At 35.5% G+C, this 18006-nt stretch overlaps 8 protein-coding genes across 8 annotated transcripts; 3 read left to right on the top strand and 5 right to left on the bottom strand.

The window, feature by feature from the left end:
* Positions 1-30: 30 nt before the first annotated feature.
* PRCAT00001511001 (uncharacterized protein) lies at positions 31-924 on the top strand (the record flags this gene model as incomplete). The annotated part of the gene is made up of 1 exon (XM_062951304.1): positions 31-924. The coding sequence occupies one exon, from the start codon at positions 31-33 to the stop codon at positions 922-924; it is 894 nt and encodes a 297-aa protein (XP_062808320.1).
* A 65-nt stretch (positions 925-989) lies between these two features.
* PRCAT00001510001 (uncharacterized protein) lies at positions 990-3695 on the bottom strand (the record flags this gene model as incomplete). The annotated part of the gene is made up of 1 exon (XM_062951303.1): positions 990-3695. One exon carries the CDS (start codon positions 3693-3695, stop codon positions 990-992), a length of 2706 nt encoding a protein of 901 aa, XP_062808319.1.
* A 661-nt stretch (positions 3696-4356) lies between these two features.
* HAP2 (Hap2p) lies at positions 4357-5052 on the top strand (the record flags this gene model as incomplete). Its single annotated transcript, XM_062951302.1, has 1 exon — positions 4357-5052. The coding sequence occupies one exon, from the start codon at positions 4357-4359 to the stop codon at positions 5050-5052; it is 696 nt and encodes a 231-aa protein (XP_062808318.1).
* A 152-nt stretch (positions 5053-5204) lies between these two features.
* PRCAT00001508001 (importin-alpha export receptor) lies at positions 5205-8126 on the bottom strand (the record flags this gene model as incomplete). The annotated part of the gene is made up of 1 exon (XM_062951301.1): positions 5205-8126. The coding sequence occupies one exon, from the start codon at positions 8124-8126 to the stop codon at positions 5205-5207; it is 2922 nt and encodes a 973-aa protein (XP_062808317.1).
* A 352-nt stretch (positions 8127-8478) lies between these two features.
* VRG4 (GDP-mannose transporter) lies at positions 8479-9564 on the bottom strand (the record flags this gene model as incomplete). The annotated part of the gene is made up of 1 exon (XM_062951300.1): positions 8479-9564. One exon carries the CDS (start codon positions 9562-9564, stop codon positions 8479-8481), a length of 1086 nt encoding a protein of 361 aa, XP_062808316.1.
* Positions 9565-9942: 378 nt separating this feature from the next.
* Positions 9943-11538, bottom strand: ADE4 (amidophosphoribosyltransferase; the record flags this gene model as incomplete). The annotated part of the gene is made up of 1 exon (XM_062951298.1): positions 9943-11538. One exon carries the CDS (start codon positions 11536-11538, stop codon positions 9943-9945), a length of 1596 nt encoding a protein of 531 aa, XP_062808315.1.
* Positions 11539-12316: 778 nt separating this feature from the next.
* On the bottom strand, positions 12317-13888 carry DHH1 (DExD/H-box ATP-dependent RNA helicase; the record flags this gene model as incomplete). Its single annotated transcript, XM_062951297.1, has 1 exon — positions 12317-13888. The coding sequence occupies one exon, from the start codon at positions 13886-13888 to the stop codon at positions 12317-12319; it is 1572 nt and encodes a 523-aa protein (XP_062808314.1).
* Positions 13889-14750: 862 nt separating this feature from the next.
* Positions 14751-17852, top strand: RIA1 (GTPase; the record flags this gene model as incomplete). The annotated part of the gene is made up of 1 exon (XM_062951296.1): positions 14751-17852. The coding sequence occupies one exon, from the start codon at positions 14751-14753 to the stop codon at positions 17850-17852; it is 3102 nt and encodes a 1033-aa protein (XP_062808313.1).
* Positions 17853-18006: the final 154 nt, after the last annotated feature.

The following is an 18006-nucleotide window of genomic DNA, read 5'->3' as shown; positions in this document are numbered from 1 at the left end:
ATTTAAAGGAAAGCATAAAAAGAGTACAAAATGATTCAAAAATCAACTGCTGTGGGAGGAGATGACTTGGATGATGGTTTGGAATATGAAATACAATACTCTGATGGAGAAACTGAACAGCCGAAGGTATTTTCGGAAGATGAAGACAAAATCACACCTTTAGAAAATGACCAGAAGGTAGAAGTCCTCGAAAATGAAGGAAAAAGAAAGAGAAACAAGCAAAAGCCTAGCTCTTTGCAAAACAAGAAGAAACAGAAAATGGAAATTGATGTTGAAAAGAAAAGAACACTTTCCAAAGAATCATCTACAGATTTAATTGCAGACGAAATCAACTCTAAAATTCGTCGAAGAGAACCTGATTTGTCAGCTTTAGAGTTATCGGAACGATACTTCAGTAAATCGGATTTTCGGTCTACATCAGATTTTATTGAAGAACCAAGAAACCTCGATAATTTGGCGAAATTTATAAATCTTAGGTTTAAGAATATGCTTGTACCAGATAAGAAGAAGAAGAAAAAGTCAAACGAAAAAAGGCCAGACTCAGAGAAGGTTGTAATTGAATCTGATCTGAATGAGAGAAGATTTATAACAATTCTTTCAATGTCAGCCATCAGAGTATGCGATACTTACCGTGTAACTCGTGAGCTTACTGGATCATCTATCAAATTGATTAATAAGAATAAACTATCTTCAGATTTATCTATTTTAAAAGATACAAAAGCTAGGATATTATGCTCTACTCCAGGTAGACTATCGAAAGTGCTCAACAGTGAAAATCTGACATTAAAAGGAAATGAAATAAAAATCATTATTGTGGACAGTACTTACTTAGACAAAAAATGTCAAAATGTTTGGGATTTAAAAGAAACTGCTGATGTTTTGAAAAATTTGACAAAAGGGGGCTCTAAGATATACTTATATTAGCATGTTTATCATTTATTGTACATTATTATTATTTTATAGATTAAAAAAAAGTCTCCTACTAAAAATTAATTCACCAGTAAGGGTAAGTACATATCTCTTGTAGAATTGTAATGTTCCGATACTCCTTTTAGTACTTCTCTTACTGTACTTTCTTCTAACGTACTTTCAAGATATGAGTTAATGCAATCTTTCAATTCTGATACATAAATATTGTTGATATCAGGCATTTCTGAACTAACAAAGTGTAATAGAAATATGAAATTTGTGAAAATTAATTTCAACGTTTTACTTTCCAACTTTGAATTGTCTACTATACTCCCAGTCTCGTTCTCAACTTCATCTGAAAACACTTGAGTGTCACCTGATTTTAATTCACTTGAATTTGTTATGGTTTTAAACTTTTCTAATATCCTTTGTACTAAGTTGTCTATAATCCACTTATTTTTAATTTCAATAAAGGCCGAATTAATACTTTTGTTTGTATATAAATTTTCAAAGTACAACTTTGGTGATTCAGTATCAAAAAATTCCTTAGTTAGATCAAAAAGGATAGAAGTGAGCTCCAAGGATGGTCGCATTGAAAAGTCTTCCACCGAAAAACTGTTGTCTCCAAACAGTCTTTGAACAAATGACTCAAAAGCTCCAGAAAATGATGAGTTTGGAGCTATTGTAAAAATTTGGTTGAAGATATCCGTAATAAACGTATCCAAAAGTTTGAGTGACTCTTCAGTATTACTTGAGAAAGTGTTGTGATTCATAGACAATACCTTTTCTTTTAACAAAGTCGCAACGTTCAATGAATAGCACAAAGTTGTTATGCTTTCTTCTTCTGTCGATTGGAATGACTCCTTTGTCTCTTTTATGAAACGTAGTAAAGAGACCCAGAACTTTTCATTCAAGATAACTGACAATTTCGAGAACTCATCTAAAATTGAATCTCTTGAAAAGCCTTGCAACTGGAAAGTTTCTAAAGAGCTGTCCTTAGAAGACGAGTGTTTCAAAAGATTGCCCAAGCAGTTTGTTGATGTTATACTTCTTGATTGTGCGTTAAAATTGATAATATGACAAAATTCAACATAGTCATTGAACCAAATATCGATTGCTTTACATAATGGATCTCCTGAAACGGAGTTCGATGATGAAGTAACCATTTTTAAATATTGATCTAAGTTTCTGTCGATCATTTCAATCATGTTATTCGAAAAGAGTTTATACCCCATAGAATTAATTTCCTTAACATTCAAAGGTACTGCTTCATGAACTTTTGATATAATCAGACCATTTGGATCCGAAATATGATCAAAATGAGATTCACAAATCCTTTTAGTCTCATTTACGACTTCAAAAAGTATTTTATTTAAAAATTCTCTCTCATTGAGGAGTGAAATCAAATGCAGAGTTGAATCGTTTGCTTGACAAACATGTGACAACCTGTTCAAACAAACAATAACGTTATGAAGTACAACATATGCTTTCGAGATATCATGCAAAGAACCAGTCCCAATGCTAATTAAATATTGAAAAGAATTGAACAATAAATCGAGAAAACCTTCCAATTCTTGTCTAGAAGATCCAAATTGTTTAACAATTTTGTAACTGTAAGGTTCTTGATCAAATATTATTATGTCTTCCCCTAACCATTCCTCAAAGCCTATAATTTCAGATGACTTGCTTGCTTCTGTAAGCGAAATTAAATTATTTATCAATTCACTACTCTCATTCTGGAAGTACGATGTCACATAGTCACAGGTATTCTCAACAAATCTAAAAACCTTGAAAAAATCAAGATTTATACTTTTCAATGAGAAGAATTTGCTCAAAATAGCTTTTAAATAGTTTAACCTCAAACGAATGAATTGGTCACTTACCTTATTAATATTGTTCATTTCTTCGTTATTCCTATTCAAAATGATATATGCCGTGAGGTAGTTTACTATTGGTAATTTGTTTTTGTTGAAGATAGAGATATGATCTTTGCTATAATCATCATCTGTACCGAGTTCCTCATCCGTGTCTTCGTCCATATAGTCATTACCTTCCTCCTCAGCGAGATCGTAATTCCAGTCACTTTCTATGATATCGGAGTCGCTAATTATATCTTTAGATAGAAGTCTCTGACTCGTTCTGAAGTAATCACTATTGTTAGAATACGTGGCATTTTTTGACACGTTATACCTTGCCATTTCAAATTCCAAATATTTTAAAAAATTATTTTTAAATGATAAAAATTTCTTATTCGTTGCAGGATTCGATTTTAGCAAGCCTTTGAATGTTATCTCTGTAGTATAATATATTTTTGCATAGTATACCAACATTGAGGTTCTCTTTAGCGGACTTTCCAAATCAGACGAAAGTTTCAAATCAAATTTCAACAAACAGCCATTTAAAATATTGTTCAAAATTGTGATTTTTTCCTTATTCTTGACTTCAGCTGCATTATGGGACCTGACAGTCTCGTTGAATTTCGAATAACCGTCTAATTTATCAAACTTCACAAAGTCTGTTCTTTCGTATGAGAGCTCTGACAACTTGCCATGAAGGCTTTGATTTGTCTGATACATTCCATCGATTTCCTCTGCTATTTTTATGAGATCCCTATATTTCAAACCTACCAAATGGTGTAAGTTTTCTTGACTCAAAGAAACCTTTGATCTATACTCATGTTTCAATTTGCGTATATTGGAAATTGGCAACTTTCTAAATATGTCATCAACCAGATTTAGTGATTCATTAGCATTCCAATCATCAATTCCGCTTGCAACTCCACTCATTTTGGGAAACTTCGAATTTGACTATTTTGATTTTGCTTTAAAGAAGTTGTGTGAAAGTAAACTATTGTATTTCGATACTGAGTCCTATATAAACTGCAAAATACAAACTGTAATATACCCACACAAGACCCCACAACCTTCAGCTGGCCGTTTACACCCCAAATTTTACAAACTTCGACCGATATACTTTCGTATTTTCTACTAATTTACTCATATTCAATCTCATAATTCATAAGGCATATATAAGGTTAGACAGTCAAGCTTTGCTCATTGCTAAACTTCAAACATAAAAAAGTGGCCGAAATCGGAGCTCGAATTAGTGAAAAGTTCACAATTCCGAGACCACCATTTCTACTTTGAGCAGAGTGATTGAAGAAAACAAAAACTAAAAGACTCTGTAGTTTGCAACCTCAACGCAGTTATTTCTTAAATTAAATCGAAGCTGTCTTAATAAACATTTAGATAGGGATTAGTTTATCATCTGGGTCCACAGCAGATATATTCGTCGAAAATTATCAACTTTTTAAATAAGAAGAGAGTTATTTATTGACAGAAGTCAACGAGCTTGAAGTTTAAGGAAAAACGGTAGCACAGATCAAGACTCCGTGAAACTGCTACTTTCAAAGAGGAAAAGCATACTCACAGAAAATTTAACATACAGATGACTTCGTTACATAATCCTGTTGGAGAGGCATCGAGTACATATCAGGAACCAGCTGGGGCATCTAGCTACTATAGTGTACCGCACCTGCACCAGCCAATGATGGATAATTCTATAGCGAGCTCAAATCAAGCTACTCCTTATTATGAGCAGCGACAAATTAATGACAATCAGTCTTCTGTCACACCTAATCAAGGCTACTACAACGATCAGCCAACATATGAATCACATCAACAAAGTCCAGCGAACGATGTGCAGCAGTCTTCAACTACTGAGCAGCCATTTTACGTCAACGCAAAACAATATCATCGTATCTTGAAAAGACGTATAGCGAGGGCAAAGTTAGAAGAGAATTTAAAAATAGCTAGAACCAGAAAACCATACTTACACGAATCAAGGCATAAGCATGCAATGAGAAGGCCAAGAGGTCAAGGTGGTAGGTTCTTGACGGCAGCTGAGATCGCAGAAAAGGAAAGACAGGAAAAGTTGAAAGAGCTCGAGGATAAAAAAAATGAAGAAACGAATTCTAAGGACCCAAACTTGAATGACGAAGAACAGACAACAATAAATGATAAATCTTATGCTATCAAGAGTGAGCAGAAGGATTCAAGTAGCTTTGATCGCGGGCCCAATAATGGTGAGGATGATTCCATTTTTCAAAATTTGATTAATGAAACAGGGAATAATGAAGATTGATTATTAAGTAGGTATCCTTTTACTTCTTTTATGTGTTTGACCTATCTTTAAATGAATTCTAAATCTATTACAGTTCAATCTGTATACTTTGAATATATGTAGAATAGTGATCTTTATTTAGATAAAAATTGAAATCTCTAGTTCCATGAGAGTTATAAACCTATTGTTTTCAAGACTTGCTGACTCTCGCTGCTTATATGACTGAGAGCTTCCATATTATTTAATTTTTTGATATTTGATACCACACCTAGCTTGATCGCATCTTGATCATTATTCTTTATATTAGGTAATGGGTCAAATGGTTTGACTTGAATCGAAATAATCTTGGAGTAACTGGATCCGAATGCTGCACTTTCAAAGTCTACATCACTGCCATTAAAATTATTACCTGTAACCAATTCAGATTTACCCAAGCCCCCCAAAGTTGCAATATTGATGCATAGCTGCTCTAAGGTGGGAACCATTAAACTTGTATAACTGCCTTGAGTAAAATGTTGTGAAAGTAACAACTCAGAAAGTCCTAGCACTGATATCTTTTTATCCTGAAGGTTGGCTAAACTACTCGTCGTTGGTAGAATAAAGCTATTGAAAATTTGGGGAAATACGCCCTGTTGGACGGAATCTATGAAATTAATCGCAAAATCAGCATTCAATTCAGGTGTTATCGTCAGATTTAAAGGCAGGCAACAGATGAAACAAATAAATACAACAAACCTTTTAACATACTTTTCAGTTCTGGAATTTTTCAACCTTGTTAAAAGAAGTAGAGCTATTTGGTTCAAATATGTCTGTAAACTCACAAGTGGTATAGCCATCAATATGGATTGCAACAAGTCGAACCCATGTGAGTCATGAGCTTTAGACGCGATAAGTTTTTGGAAAACTCCTAGCAAAGGTGTTAGTCCTTGCTCACTATTCACAAAGACAGCTGGCTCCTGTTCCAATATAGCTATTAATAGCCTTGTTACTGCAGGGACGTTTCCACGAAACTCCCAAATTGCAGGAGATAATAGAGGCTTGATTAATTGCTGATAACTTAAAGGTAATGGTTGGGAATTCGGATATAATTCCAACATGAACGCCATTATTTGAAAGGTATAGGGAACAAATTCTTGAACATCTTCGTTTAATATATCTAGCAAGTTGGGTAAAAAATTATCAATATACTTTGAAATCCTTTGTTTATCGTCATTGCCATACTTGATTATCAAACCCAATGACTCAAATATATAGTGAGAGAACTTGGGATTCGAAGGATTTCTCGATATTATCTTCAAAATCCGAAGCAACTGTGAAGCAATTGCAAACTTGAATGACTCTTCAATCAGATCTTCAACGGTCGTCAAAACCCTCATGACACATTTCATAAGAAATTCATTTTCAGCTAGCTTTTCTGGAGATTGTTCTTTAGACAATATAAGCAGAAAAAGACTATTCAAAAGCTCTTGCACATATGGTTTAATATCTGATTTCAGAAAAACTGCTTGATGATCATTAAAATTTGTCATTGAGAATAGTTTCTCTATAGTAATTGCTGAATATGTGTATACGACTTGATTCTCATCTTGAAGATGCTGAATTAAAAGCGGAATCGTAGTTATAAGTTGCTCTTTTGTTAATTGGTTCCGAAAACTGAGGATGTACTTGATTGCATCTGCTCTTAAAATAGGATGAGTTGCTTGATTTTCGACCAAGTAACTAGCAATATTTTCACTAAAGAATTTTACAACATCAACCAAAACATTTGTCGAGGTAACACCACTGTTCGTCACTGTTCCTTTAGCTGCCAACGAGCTGAAAAGATAGATGGCCATATTCTTATTCCTCCAATCAGCATGTGATAAGAACGATTCAACATAGCTCATTACGATATTCGTAAGAAGTTCGGTATTCACCTCTTTCAATTCTCTTAAAAAGTCGGTTGCCGATTTTCTCCTCGAATCAAAATCGGATCCTTCCAAATCAGACCTCACGAAATTAATTGGGTCATCTTCAAATAGCTCTTCGTCTACTTCTCTAAAGTAAATATTTGGAAGTATAATTTTTTCGGTAATTTGTTTGAGTGAGTCTTCATTTTTAAATAAAGGTTGATATTTCAGCATCTTGGTAACTGAGGTAAGAAACCCTAGAGCCTTCACAACCAAAAGATCGAACTTTTGTTGTTTGGTAACATAATCGTTTATCAATTTCCAAACTGACATAATGAAGTTTTCGATAAGGGGATCAAAGACATCAGCATATCTTGTAACATATAATGAGATCAATTCCAAAATTGATGTTTTTATTTTAATCAAGACATCAATTTCGTCATCTTCTTCTGGGTCCGTAATTAACGGACTCTCAAATATCAAATATTTATGTATCAATTCCATACCATTCATCATATTATCTTCAAAAAATTCAGGGATATCCTGACAGTTCAAATCATAGTATATTTGAACTAATGAAAGCAAATTATCAAAATAAATTGTTAATGAAGCTTTGTTGTTTAAGTTTTCTTGGATGAGCTGGTCAGTTCTATTCAATAATGCTAAAAATGGTTGAGCAAATTTGTCCAAAACAAGTTTTATCTCTAAAAATAGTTCATCAGATCTAAATAATGGTCTCCATTTTTTAAAGATAGAATGTGCAACTATCAACAAACCTTTATTAGAAACAAAATCATCCAACGATAACTTCGATACCAAGTCATCAATTAAATTGCCCCAGTTATGCGGAAAGTCACTCTCAGCAATGATTGAAATTGATTCACCGATCTGTATTTGCAATTGACTAGGAAGTTTCATCATTAGATCAAGAATTTGAAGTTTGACTTGATTAACGTCATTAATAGGTAATAAATAGTTTCCATCTTCATCAATCCATTTTCTTTTAATTAAATTCTTGAAAAACAATGCTCCTGCCAATCTAGTTGATGGTTCTATATTCGTTGATGCAATGACATGTAACAAGTCGATAGAAAAGCCTGGCTGACTTTCCATAGATCTAAGTAATGATTCTGCCTGCTTCGCATGTTGTGGCAAAATAGATTGTTCCAAGTATTTTGGGATTAACTCTAAATTGTTATCTGTCATTCTGCTATGACCTAACGAGAAGTTATGGGAACTAACCAGTATACTTGAAATTCACAGAACCGCTCTACGTGATGTTTTGAAAAAAAAAAAATAAAGATACGATGTCAGCTTTGTGCAACTTCTTCTGAGTACTGTCCAACAGTGATATAAACCACCAAAATTCTAAGTATATAAAGACAAATCGAGTCTAACAATTGAGAATGTAGTAAGCTTTATTCAAGTCTTAAATAAAAATTATAATAAGGAAAGCAGTAGATATGAAACACCTATAATCTCTATATTCTTACTTATTTTGATTATTGAATACACCAGTCACAACATATGTGAGCATCCAATATCTTGACAAGAGCACTTATTTTGAAGATGTTGGAAGTTGTTGTGAATTTTCTTTTTGCTGTTTTTGTTTGGAAACAGTGTAAACTAATCCAGCCGCAAAACCAACGAAAATTGATGAAATCGACCAAAAGTTCTTGGGAGCATCAAAAAAGATCAATCCAGACAAAGCAATTGGCAATTTGTTTAAGGCACCAACCATTGAATAGGTTGTTGAAGATGTCACTCTAACACACCAAGCTGAACAATATGAAATAGCTACAGACGATGCACCAGAAAAGATCATCGAAATGATTGTCTTATTTCTGGTTTCCGGGGGGAAAGTTGCTGCTAAGTTGGCAGGAGACCAATCTTCAACAGCAAAGGTGAGGATCAACAATATTGGAATGGATAATAAATTATTGTAGTACATGGTATCAAAATCCTTGAAATTAGTCAACTTTATTCTCTTTCTCATGATCAAAACAAAAGCAGCAGAAGCAAAACAGTTGGCGAACATCCAGAAGTAGCCTAAGAAAAACTCTGCGTCATTATCAACCACACCTGTAGCAGAACTGGAGTTTGCTGCACTAGAGTCACCGTAACATGCGATCACTGAAGACAATACCATGAGCAAAAATGATCCCAAAGCCATGGACGTGACTTTACCGCCAAACCATAACACTTCTCCATAAGCAATCAAGATGATGGTCAAGTTCTTGAAGATAGTATAAACCGGGATAGCTAAATACTGCAAAGCCTTGGACGATGTGTAAATCATAGCAACCAACAAAAACGCAATTGGAGACCATTTCTTTGCCTCATCCTTGTTAAACTGTCTATATGTAATAACACCAAATGCCTTGAGAGTTCCGATGGTCACAATACAAACGATCGACTGAACAGCCAACATTAAAAAGTTAAGTTTGAAATCTTTTGACAACACATATTTGTTTGTCACTGTCATCAAAATAGAAGATATACAGTAAGATACAATAGATATGGGTGGTGAGTTTACCAACGAACCCGCTGAGCTTGCTGCGTAAGACGATTTCTCCATTCCTTTCAACTTCCTTTGTGCTAGATAGATCACTTGTCCGATTAAATAAATCAGTAATAATCCCATTCAACGGAGCGAAAAGTAAACTTTTCTTTATATTTTCTCACTGAGACTGAGGAACAGGAACAGCAAAACACCAGCGATAACTGCACTGAGACAATCTCGCAAACCATCACTCGTGTTTTGTGTAACGATTTGTTGCATTCATTCTTTGTCTACTTGCATTGTGCCCCCAATCCCACTGCTCGGATTAGCTATGGGCAGGCGGAGCACACGGTCGTCGGTAATTTTACCCGGCGCAGAGCCTAACGGCTCTCAGGCACCGTCAACAGGGAGATTAATCCGACTACGAAATGTTAGCGCCTTACTGAGGTCCGGTGGTGCGGACTCGGAGCCATAACGCGACTGGTGTATTAAGACTAAATTTAATTATACTATTTTTAATTACTTTTCATAGTCACCTCTATTGTATATGCTGATGTCGACCTCTGCCTTGACATCGATGACGTCGGCTGCATCGATGCATGCGTCCACACTGAGACCTTTTAAAGATCTGTCTCTAAGGCGCTGATTCTGTGCTCTAATCTTTTCGAGCTCCTGGAGATAGTTGTCTTCAACTCCGGTAATGTAGTCCCCAGTGAAAACACCAACTTCAAAGTGAGTGACCTTATCGCTCTTGCAACAGTCAATTAAATCATCAAGCTCCTGGTAGAAGACCTCATCGGCACCAATGACCCTGGCGATTTCCTTTTCATCTCTGTTGAACCCTACTAGAGCCTTGGTATCAGCAAGATCAATACCGTAAATATGATTGAATCTAATTGGTGGGGCGCAAGAGGCAAAGTAGACTTTTTTTGCTCCAGCCTCTCTTGCCATGGCTACAATTTCCTTCGAAGTTGTACCTCTAACAATGGAATCATCAATAAGCAAGACACTGCGGTCCTTGAATTCAGACTCCATCGCATTCAATTTTCTTCTGACAGATGATCTTCTTTCTTGCTGATCTGGCATGATGAAAGTTCTTCCAATATATCTATTTTTGACAAAACCTTCACGATAGGGCAACTTCATAGTAACTGCACACTGGATTGCAGAAGTACGCGAGGTATCAGGAACCGGTATTATAACGTCAATGTCTTTAACGTCTATGGATCGTGTAATTTTCTTTGCTAGTTTCTCTCCCATATCAATTCTTGATCTGTAAACAGACACCCCATCCAATACTGAATCTGGACGAGCAAAGTACACATACTCAAATATATCTGGGGCAAACACATTTGGTTCGACTACTTGACAAAACTCGGGTTCTTGACCAGTTGAAGAATTTTTTGGTATTATTACAACCTCTCCCGGGTTTATATCCCTGAATTTCTTGAACCCATGAGCAACTAAGACTACCGACTCAGATGCTAGCATGTAATCTTTTTTACCATCAGGTTTGACCCTTTCTCCAAATAATAACGGCCTGATACCATTAGGATCACGAAACCCGATTATTCCAAAACCTGCAAGCATAGCGACACATGCATATGCACCTCTGACCATTTCCATGGTACCTTTGATTGCGGCAAAAACATCTTGGTTGTTGACTCTTGACTTATTGAACTCCTCCAACTTCGACGCAAAAATATTTAACAACAATTCTGAATCAGAATCAGTATTGATATGACGGTGAACAACTTCATCCAAATACTTTCTCAAGTCGAGTGAATTCACTAAGTTACCATTGTGACTTAAAGCTATTCCGTAAGGTGAATTGACATAAAAGGGTTGTGCCTCACTACCTGCTGAAGACCCAGCAGTTGGGTAGCGCAAGTGGGTGATACCCATATTACCAACTAAGTTCATCATTCTTCCTTGAGTAAACACATCCCTTGCCATTCCATTACCTTTACATTGATAAAACCTTCCTTTAGATCCACATGTTACCATACCAGCTGCATCCTGGCCACGATGCTGGAGATACATCGCACCTTCAAACAACTCAGGAGCTGCATTTTTAGTTGGATCATCTAGTACTACTCCTAGTATTCCACACATGTAGCGACAAAATTTAATAGAATTTTATACTTTCCCGGTTAAAGATTTGCGTGAGAACAAATTTTAATCTTCCAAATGATTAATTTAATAACAAAAACCTGGAAGCTGTAAATAAGTTACGATTCACTTTTCAAAATCAAAGCGAGGACTATTACAATTTTATCTCCTTTGAAATTTATTACTTTCTGTTACTTTAAAAATTTTCAACTGGTAAAAGATGAGATACCAGATATTCTCCTGTATATAACTGAAAACTCATTTTTTATCAAATATAAACGTTTGAATCTACATCAGTATGTGAAAAAAAAAAAAAAAAAATTAAATTGAATAAAATTAAGTATTGGCTGTACGTAATGGAAAGTTTTATAAGCTTCTAGTAAACAACCAGGTAATAATGGTAAAGATAAAATCTTTTGAAGTTAGCACGCCGTATTAATTTCAAATGATGAACAGAAGTTAATAAAAATCTATAATATAAGAACCAGAGAAGACCCTAACAAGGGGATTCCATCATGAACATTTTATTTTAGCCGCCTTGACTTCGTAAATCGTAAGTGTCCGAGAGCGATCCCCAAGACAATAAAAGAGGCATCTATTACTGGAAATCACAAACCTGATTGAAAACCTTAAGCTTCAATAGAATAACAGTTTTCTTTTTTTCTTTTTCTTCTTTTTTTTTTCTTCTTTTTTGATATAATATTTGAAGACTCCTTATATAGGATCTTAGTTAAAACAAGTATAAAAACAAAATGGTCTCAATATCATAATTTATGAAAGTTCACTGGTATGGTTGTGGCTGCTGATATTGGCCATTGAACGATTGCGGATATCCATTAAATTGCGGTGGGTATTGTTGTTGGAATTGCGGCGGGTAGCCGTTGAAGTGAGGTGGCACTCCTGGAGCCGGTTGCTGCTGAGCTGGTACTTGAGGCAATTGATGAGACGGCGCTTGCGAAGTTACTTGTTGTTGACTTGGTTGCGAGCTCACTTCAGGTTGGCCCTTATAGTGATAACCTTTTTTGTGAATAGTCTCATTTCCTTTGGGTAACTCGTCAATTCTGAAGGGTCTAGGCACTGCATCTTCATTTTCCGCAACATACAATGACTTGTCTATAGTGGCAGGAATGGGCTTGATCTCGGTACCCAATTCTTGTTCAATCTTATACAAAGAATAACGATCATTCCAGCTCATCAAATTAATAGCCAAACCCAAATGCCCAAACCTACCAGAACGACCAATTCTATGTAAATATGTTTCGGCTGTCTTGGGAAAGTCAAAATTAATGACGACGTTCACGGCTTGTATATCAATACCTCTAGTCAACAAATCAGAACAAACCAAATTACGCACTTTACCTTGTCTAAATTCATGAAAGACTTTGTTTCTTGCTTGCTGAGGCATTTTAGCATGGGAGTAATAACAAGAGTATCCTAATTCAGTGATCTTTTTTGCTAGCAATTCTACTCTATTAGTAGAATTACAAAATATTATAGATTGGTTAATTTGCAATTTGCTGAACAAGGTATTCAAGCAGTGTAACTTTTGTTTCTCTTCCACAAAGGCATAAAATTGAGAGATACCTCTAAGGGTAAGCTCATCCATCAAGTTAATTTCATACGGCTTAGTTAAATGCTTATCCATAAAAGCTTTCACTGCTAAAGGAAAAGTTGCTGAAAACAATAAAGATTGTCTATTCTTAGGAAAGAAAACTAAAATCTGTTCAATAATACTCTTGAATTCCCTTGACAACATCTTATCAGCTTCATCCATGACAAACATTGGGCATTCTGACAAATCTGCAACTTTTCTAGAAGCTAAATCTAAGATTCTTCCAGGAGTGCCAACTAATACGTGTACAGGTTCGTTCAACCTCATGATATCATCTCTCAAAGATGTCCCACCAGTGGTAACCATGCACTGAATACCTAAGTGCTTTCCTAAAGTCCTAACAACTTGGGAAGTTTGTAACGCCAACTCTCTTGTTGGAACCAAGATAAGAGCCTGAATTTTATTGATCTTAGGTTTAATTTGTTGTAAAGATGGAATGACGAAAGAAGCAGTCTTACCTGTTCCATTTTTTGCTCTTGCTAAGATATCTCTTCCAGTTAAAGCCATTGGAATTGATTCTTCTTGAATGGGAGAAGGTTTTTCAAATCCAGCCTCAAATATGCCCATAAGCAACTCTCTCTTTAAGTTGAAATCTTCAAAGGATTTTCCCTTTGTCTTCAAAACATCTTCTGTTTGGGGTCTGGTATCCTTTTTAGGAAGGTTCAACTCTTCTTTCCAATTACTGATAAATGTTAGTAGCAAATTCAACCTAACCTCAAGCCAAAATATAAGTTTGTACATACATGTCAGACATTACAGTTCTCTAATTAGTCTTTCGTTTTTCTCTACTATTTCTTTAAAACGCTTGTTTTACAAAATGCATCTAACAATTAAATTTCAAAATAATGCGTTCTGAAATACTTTCACCTTTATGTCTTTTGCTATATATTTGAGTTCTTACGTTAGTTAAGTTATCGATATCGAAAGTAGCTTTACGACTTTCGAAAAAATTTCGTGCGTTCGGTAACATACACGCCCCAAGCCCCAATTACATTAGCTCTAAGATTCAGAAGAGAGAACAGAAGATCAGACATTTAGAGAAATATGAAAAAGAACAGAAAGGAATAGAATGAAGCTGGGAAAGAGAAATCAATAGAAAGTGGCGAAAAGTGATCAATATAGTCAGCTAAATAACAATTTCACTCAGATCGAACACTATAACTCTTGATTCAGTTCTTATCTTTAGTTTTAAATTTTCAATCTCTTACCTGACGATAAGAAAAAGATGGTGCTAGACTCAGGTGATACATTTATCAAAGAGTGGTCAGCATTTCATCTGTAGATATGAAGTATCCCTGCTTATTTCGCTGTGACATAGAGAAAATAAGTAGTCCCAGTTGTTTGATCCAAATTCAAGGGCATATGAACTAATCGAGTGTAGTATTTAGTTCAAGTAAAAAGAATCAAATCAAATATACAATCTCGGGTTGTAGCTTAAAGAATCAATTGAATTCTTGATTGATATTTAGAGGTTAAAATAATATAAATTGGGTTCTGCACTTAGAGGCTCATCAAATCCTACACATCAGATTGGCTTTTTTTTTTTTAAGATTTTGCTGCAGACCTACAATACACCTAATTCAGAGACACAATCTCGAAGGAAATGAAGTTATCCGCCGAGGGAATCAATGAAATCCAAAAAGATGCCACGAGAATAAGAAATATTTGTATTTTGGCTCATGTGGATCATGGTAAAACTTCTTTGAGTGACTCTCTTCTTGCCACCAATGGAATTATATCTCAGAGAATGGCAGGCAAGGTCAGATATTTGGATTCAAGAGAAGATGAGCAAACTCGTGGAATTACTATGGAGGCATCTGCCATATCATTGTACTTTAAAGTATTGAGGAGGCAAAAAGAATCTGAAGATACCGAAACTAAAGAGTATTTAGTTAACTTAATTGATTCGCCAGGTCACATCGACTTCTCATCTGAAGTTTCCACTGCTTCTAGGCTTTGTGATGGTGCGGTGGTTTTGGTAGATGTTGTCGAAGGAGTATGTTCGCAAACCGTTAACGTTTTAAGGCAGTGTTGGGTTGATAAACTAAAGCCCCTCTTGGTTCTCAACAAGATTGATAGATTAATAACAGAGTGGAAATTGACTCCAGCAGAGGCATATGAACATTTAAGAAGGATAATAGAGCAAGTCAATTCTGTTATTGGCTTATTTTATTCTGGAGAAAGAATGGAAGATGATATGATATGGAGAGAGAAAGGAGAGCTCGACGAGTTTGTAGAAAAGGATGACGAGGACATTTATTTTAATCCTGAAAAGAATAACGTGATATTTGCTTCTGCAGTTGATGGCTGGGCATTTTCTGTAAACACATTTGCCAGGATATACCTGACTAAGTTAGGTTTTTCCCAAACTGTGTTATCTAAAACTTTATGGGGAGACTTCTATCTAGATATGAAAAACAAAAAGATAATTCCTGGGAACAAACTCAAAGCTGGAAGCTCTCTGAAGCATCTTTTTGTCACTCTCATTTTAGAGCAAATATGGTCCGTGTATCAATATTGTATATTGGAAAGGGATCAAACGAAGTTGGAAAAGATTATAACTAAGTTGGGATCTAAGGTGAGCTCAAGAGACTTAAGGTCAAAAGATCACAAAAATCTTTTGAACTCGATTATGTCTCAGTGGATTCCATTGAGCCATGCAGTTCTAGGGGCAGTCATCGATTATCTTCCTGATCCGAGGGCTGCGCAGCTGGAGAGAATAGATAAAATTTTAGATCAATGTTATTTTGATCTTATAGAGGATAAGGAAAAAGAGACACTTTTGAATTCTTCATTAATTGATTCTCTAAGATACTGTAAATCGGCGAGTCCGGATTTAAATACCGTTGCGTATGTTTCTAAACTAATCTCAATACCTGCTGACGAGCTACCAAAAGATGCAGGTAAAGGAAGTGTACTAACTCAGGAGGAATTAATAGAAAGAGGAAAAATCGCTAGAGAATTGGCTAGAAAAGCGTCTCAAATCACGGCTGACTCATTAAATTCAAATGATGAATTAGCAAATCCTCCTTCTAGTAGCAATCCCTTTCAATTTGAATATGAGGAGGACTTTGAGGATGATGATGATGATGATGACGATAAAGAGAATGTGGATGACACAAATAATGAGGTTTTGGTTGCATTCACTAGGGTTTATTCAGGATCCTTATCGCGTGGGCAAAAAATTACAGTCGTAGGCCCAAAATACAATTCATCATTACCCAAAGATGACCCTACTAACGAGCAGCAAGTTTTCCATGATATTGAAATTCAAGATTTGTTTGTTATTATGGGAAGGGATCTTTTGAGAGTAGATTATGTTCCAGCAGGAAATATAATAGGTGTTGTTGGGTTAGAAAAAGTTGTGCTTAAGAATGCGACGTTATATTCTGAAAGGGATGTTGAAATGCCCTACATAAATTTTTCCTCGGCTTCTACGTTAATCCATAACAAACCTATCATGAAGATTGCTATTGAACCTAATAACCCAATTAAATTAAGTAAATTGGAAAAAGGTCTCGACTTGCTTGCAAGAGCTGATCCAGTTTTTGAGTGGTATGTCGATGATGAATCGGGGGAGTTGATTGTATGTGTCGCAGGAGAGCTCCATTTAGAAAGATGCCTTAAGGATTTACAAGAAAGATTTGCTAAAGGCTGTGACGTGGTTGTTAAAGAACCCGTTATCCCATTCAGAGAAGGTATCGCAAATGATAAGGTTGAAAATAGTAGCATTGCTAATCTGGATCCATTACATGAAGGAATTGATGTGGATATAGATGTAGTACCTTTACCAGAAGAAGTTGTTCGGTTCCTAATTGATAATGAGAGCACTATTTCCTCCATAGCAGATTCTAGACGAGAGCTGCCATCTGAATTGGTGTCTTTAAAGGAAAGTTTAGTAAGAGTATTGAAGGCCAGCGAATTTAAGTTCAACTTTAAGGATCTGGAGCATCTTGTCAATAAGATTATAGCTTTTGGACCAAAGAGATATGGACCAAATATTTTTGTTGAAAGCGATGATCTTAATCTCTTTAAATGCATCTTTGATGATAAAAAGCATGAGAGAAAATTTGAATACGAAACAAGCATAATAAATGGCTTCCAGCTTGCAACAAACGAGGGGCCCTTAGCATCTGAACCTCTTCAGGGAGTATTGGTGATATTAAAGTCCTGTGAAACATCAGATAGTAATGCAATCGACAAGTCAAATAATTTTTCAGGTCGATTGATGACTTATACTCGGGACCTCATACACAAAGTTTTCCTAAGAAAATCTCCTCGTTTCTTGTTGGCAATGTACACTTGTGAAATTCAAGCCTCCTCAGAGGTTTTGGGTAAAGTTTATGCCGTTGTACAAAGAAGAGGTGGCTCCATTATTTCAGAAGAAATGAAAGAAGGAACTCCTTTCTTTACGGTAGAAGCTAGGATCCCTGTTGTTGAGGCATTTGGATTTTCGGAGGATATTAGGAAGAAGACTTCAGGAGCAGCTTCGCCGCAATTGATCTTCGACGGTTTTGATGTATTAAATATTGATCCATTTTGGGTTCCTCATACTGAAGAAGAACTTGAAGAGTTGGGAGAATTTGCCGAGCGTGAAAATATTGCACGCCGCTATATGAATACCATAAGGAGACGTAAAGGGTTGTTCGTGGACGAGAAAATTATCAGTAACGCTGAGAAGCAAAGGACATTGAAGAAAGATTAGTAACTATTATTTAGATTTTTATCTCATCAATATTTACTTTTGTGTAATATAAATATATCAATAATTTTGATGCTTCATATCAATAGTTAAAATCTCCAGTAGATAGTAAGAATTAATGGTCTAAAACAAAGAACTTTTCATTTAGTGTGTTTTT

The sequence above is a fragment of the Priceomyces carsonii genome, assembly GCF_900007245.1.
Source record: "Priceomyces carsonii strain CBS4050 genome assembly, scaffold: Debaryomyces_carsonii_scaffold_2, whole genome shotgun sequence".
NCBI lineage: Eukaryota > Fungi > Ascomycota > Pichiomycetes > Serinales > Debaryomycetaceae > Priceomyces > Priceomyces carsonii.
Note: the sequence above shows the minus strand (reverse complement) of the source record. Positions and strands in the feature narration are given on the sequence as shown.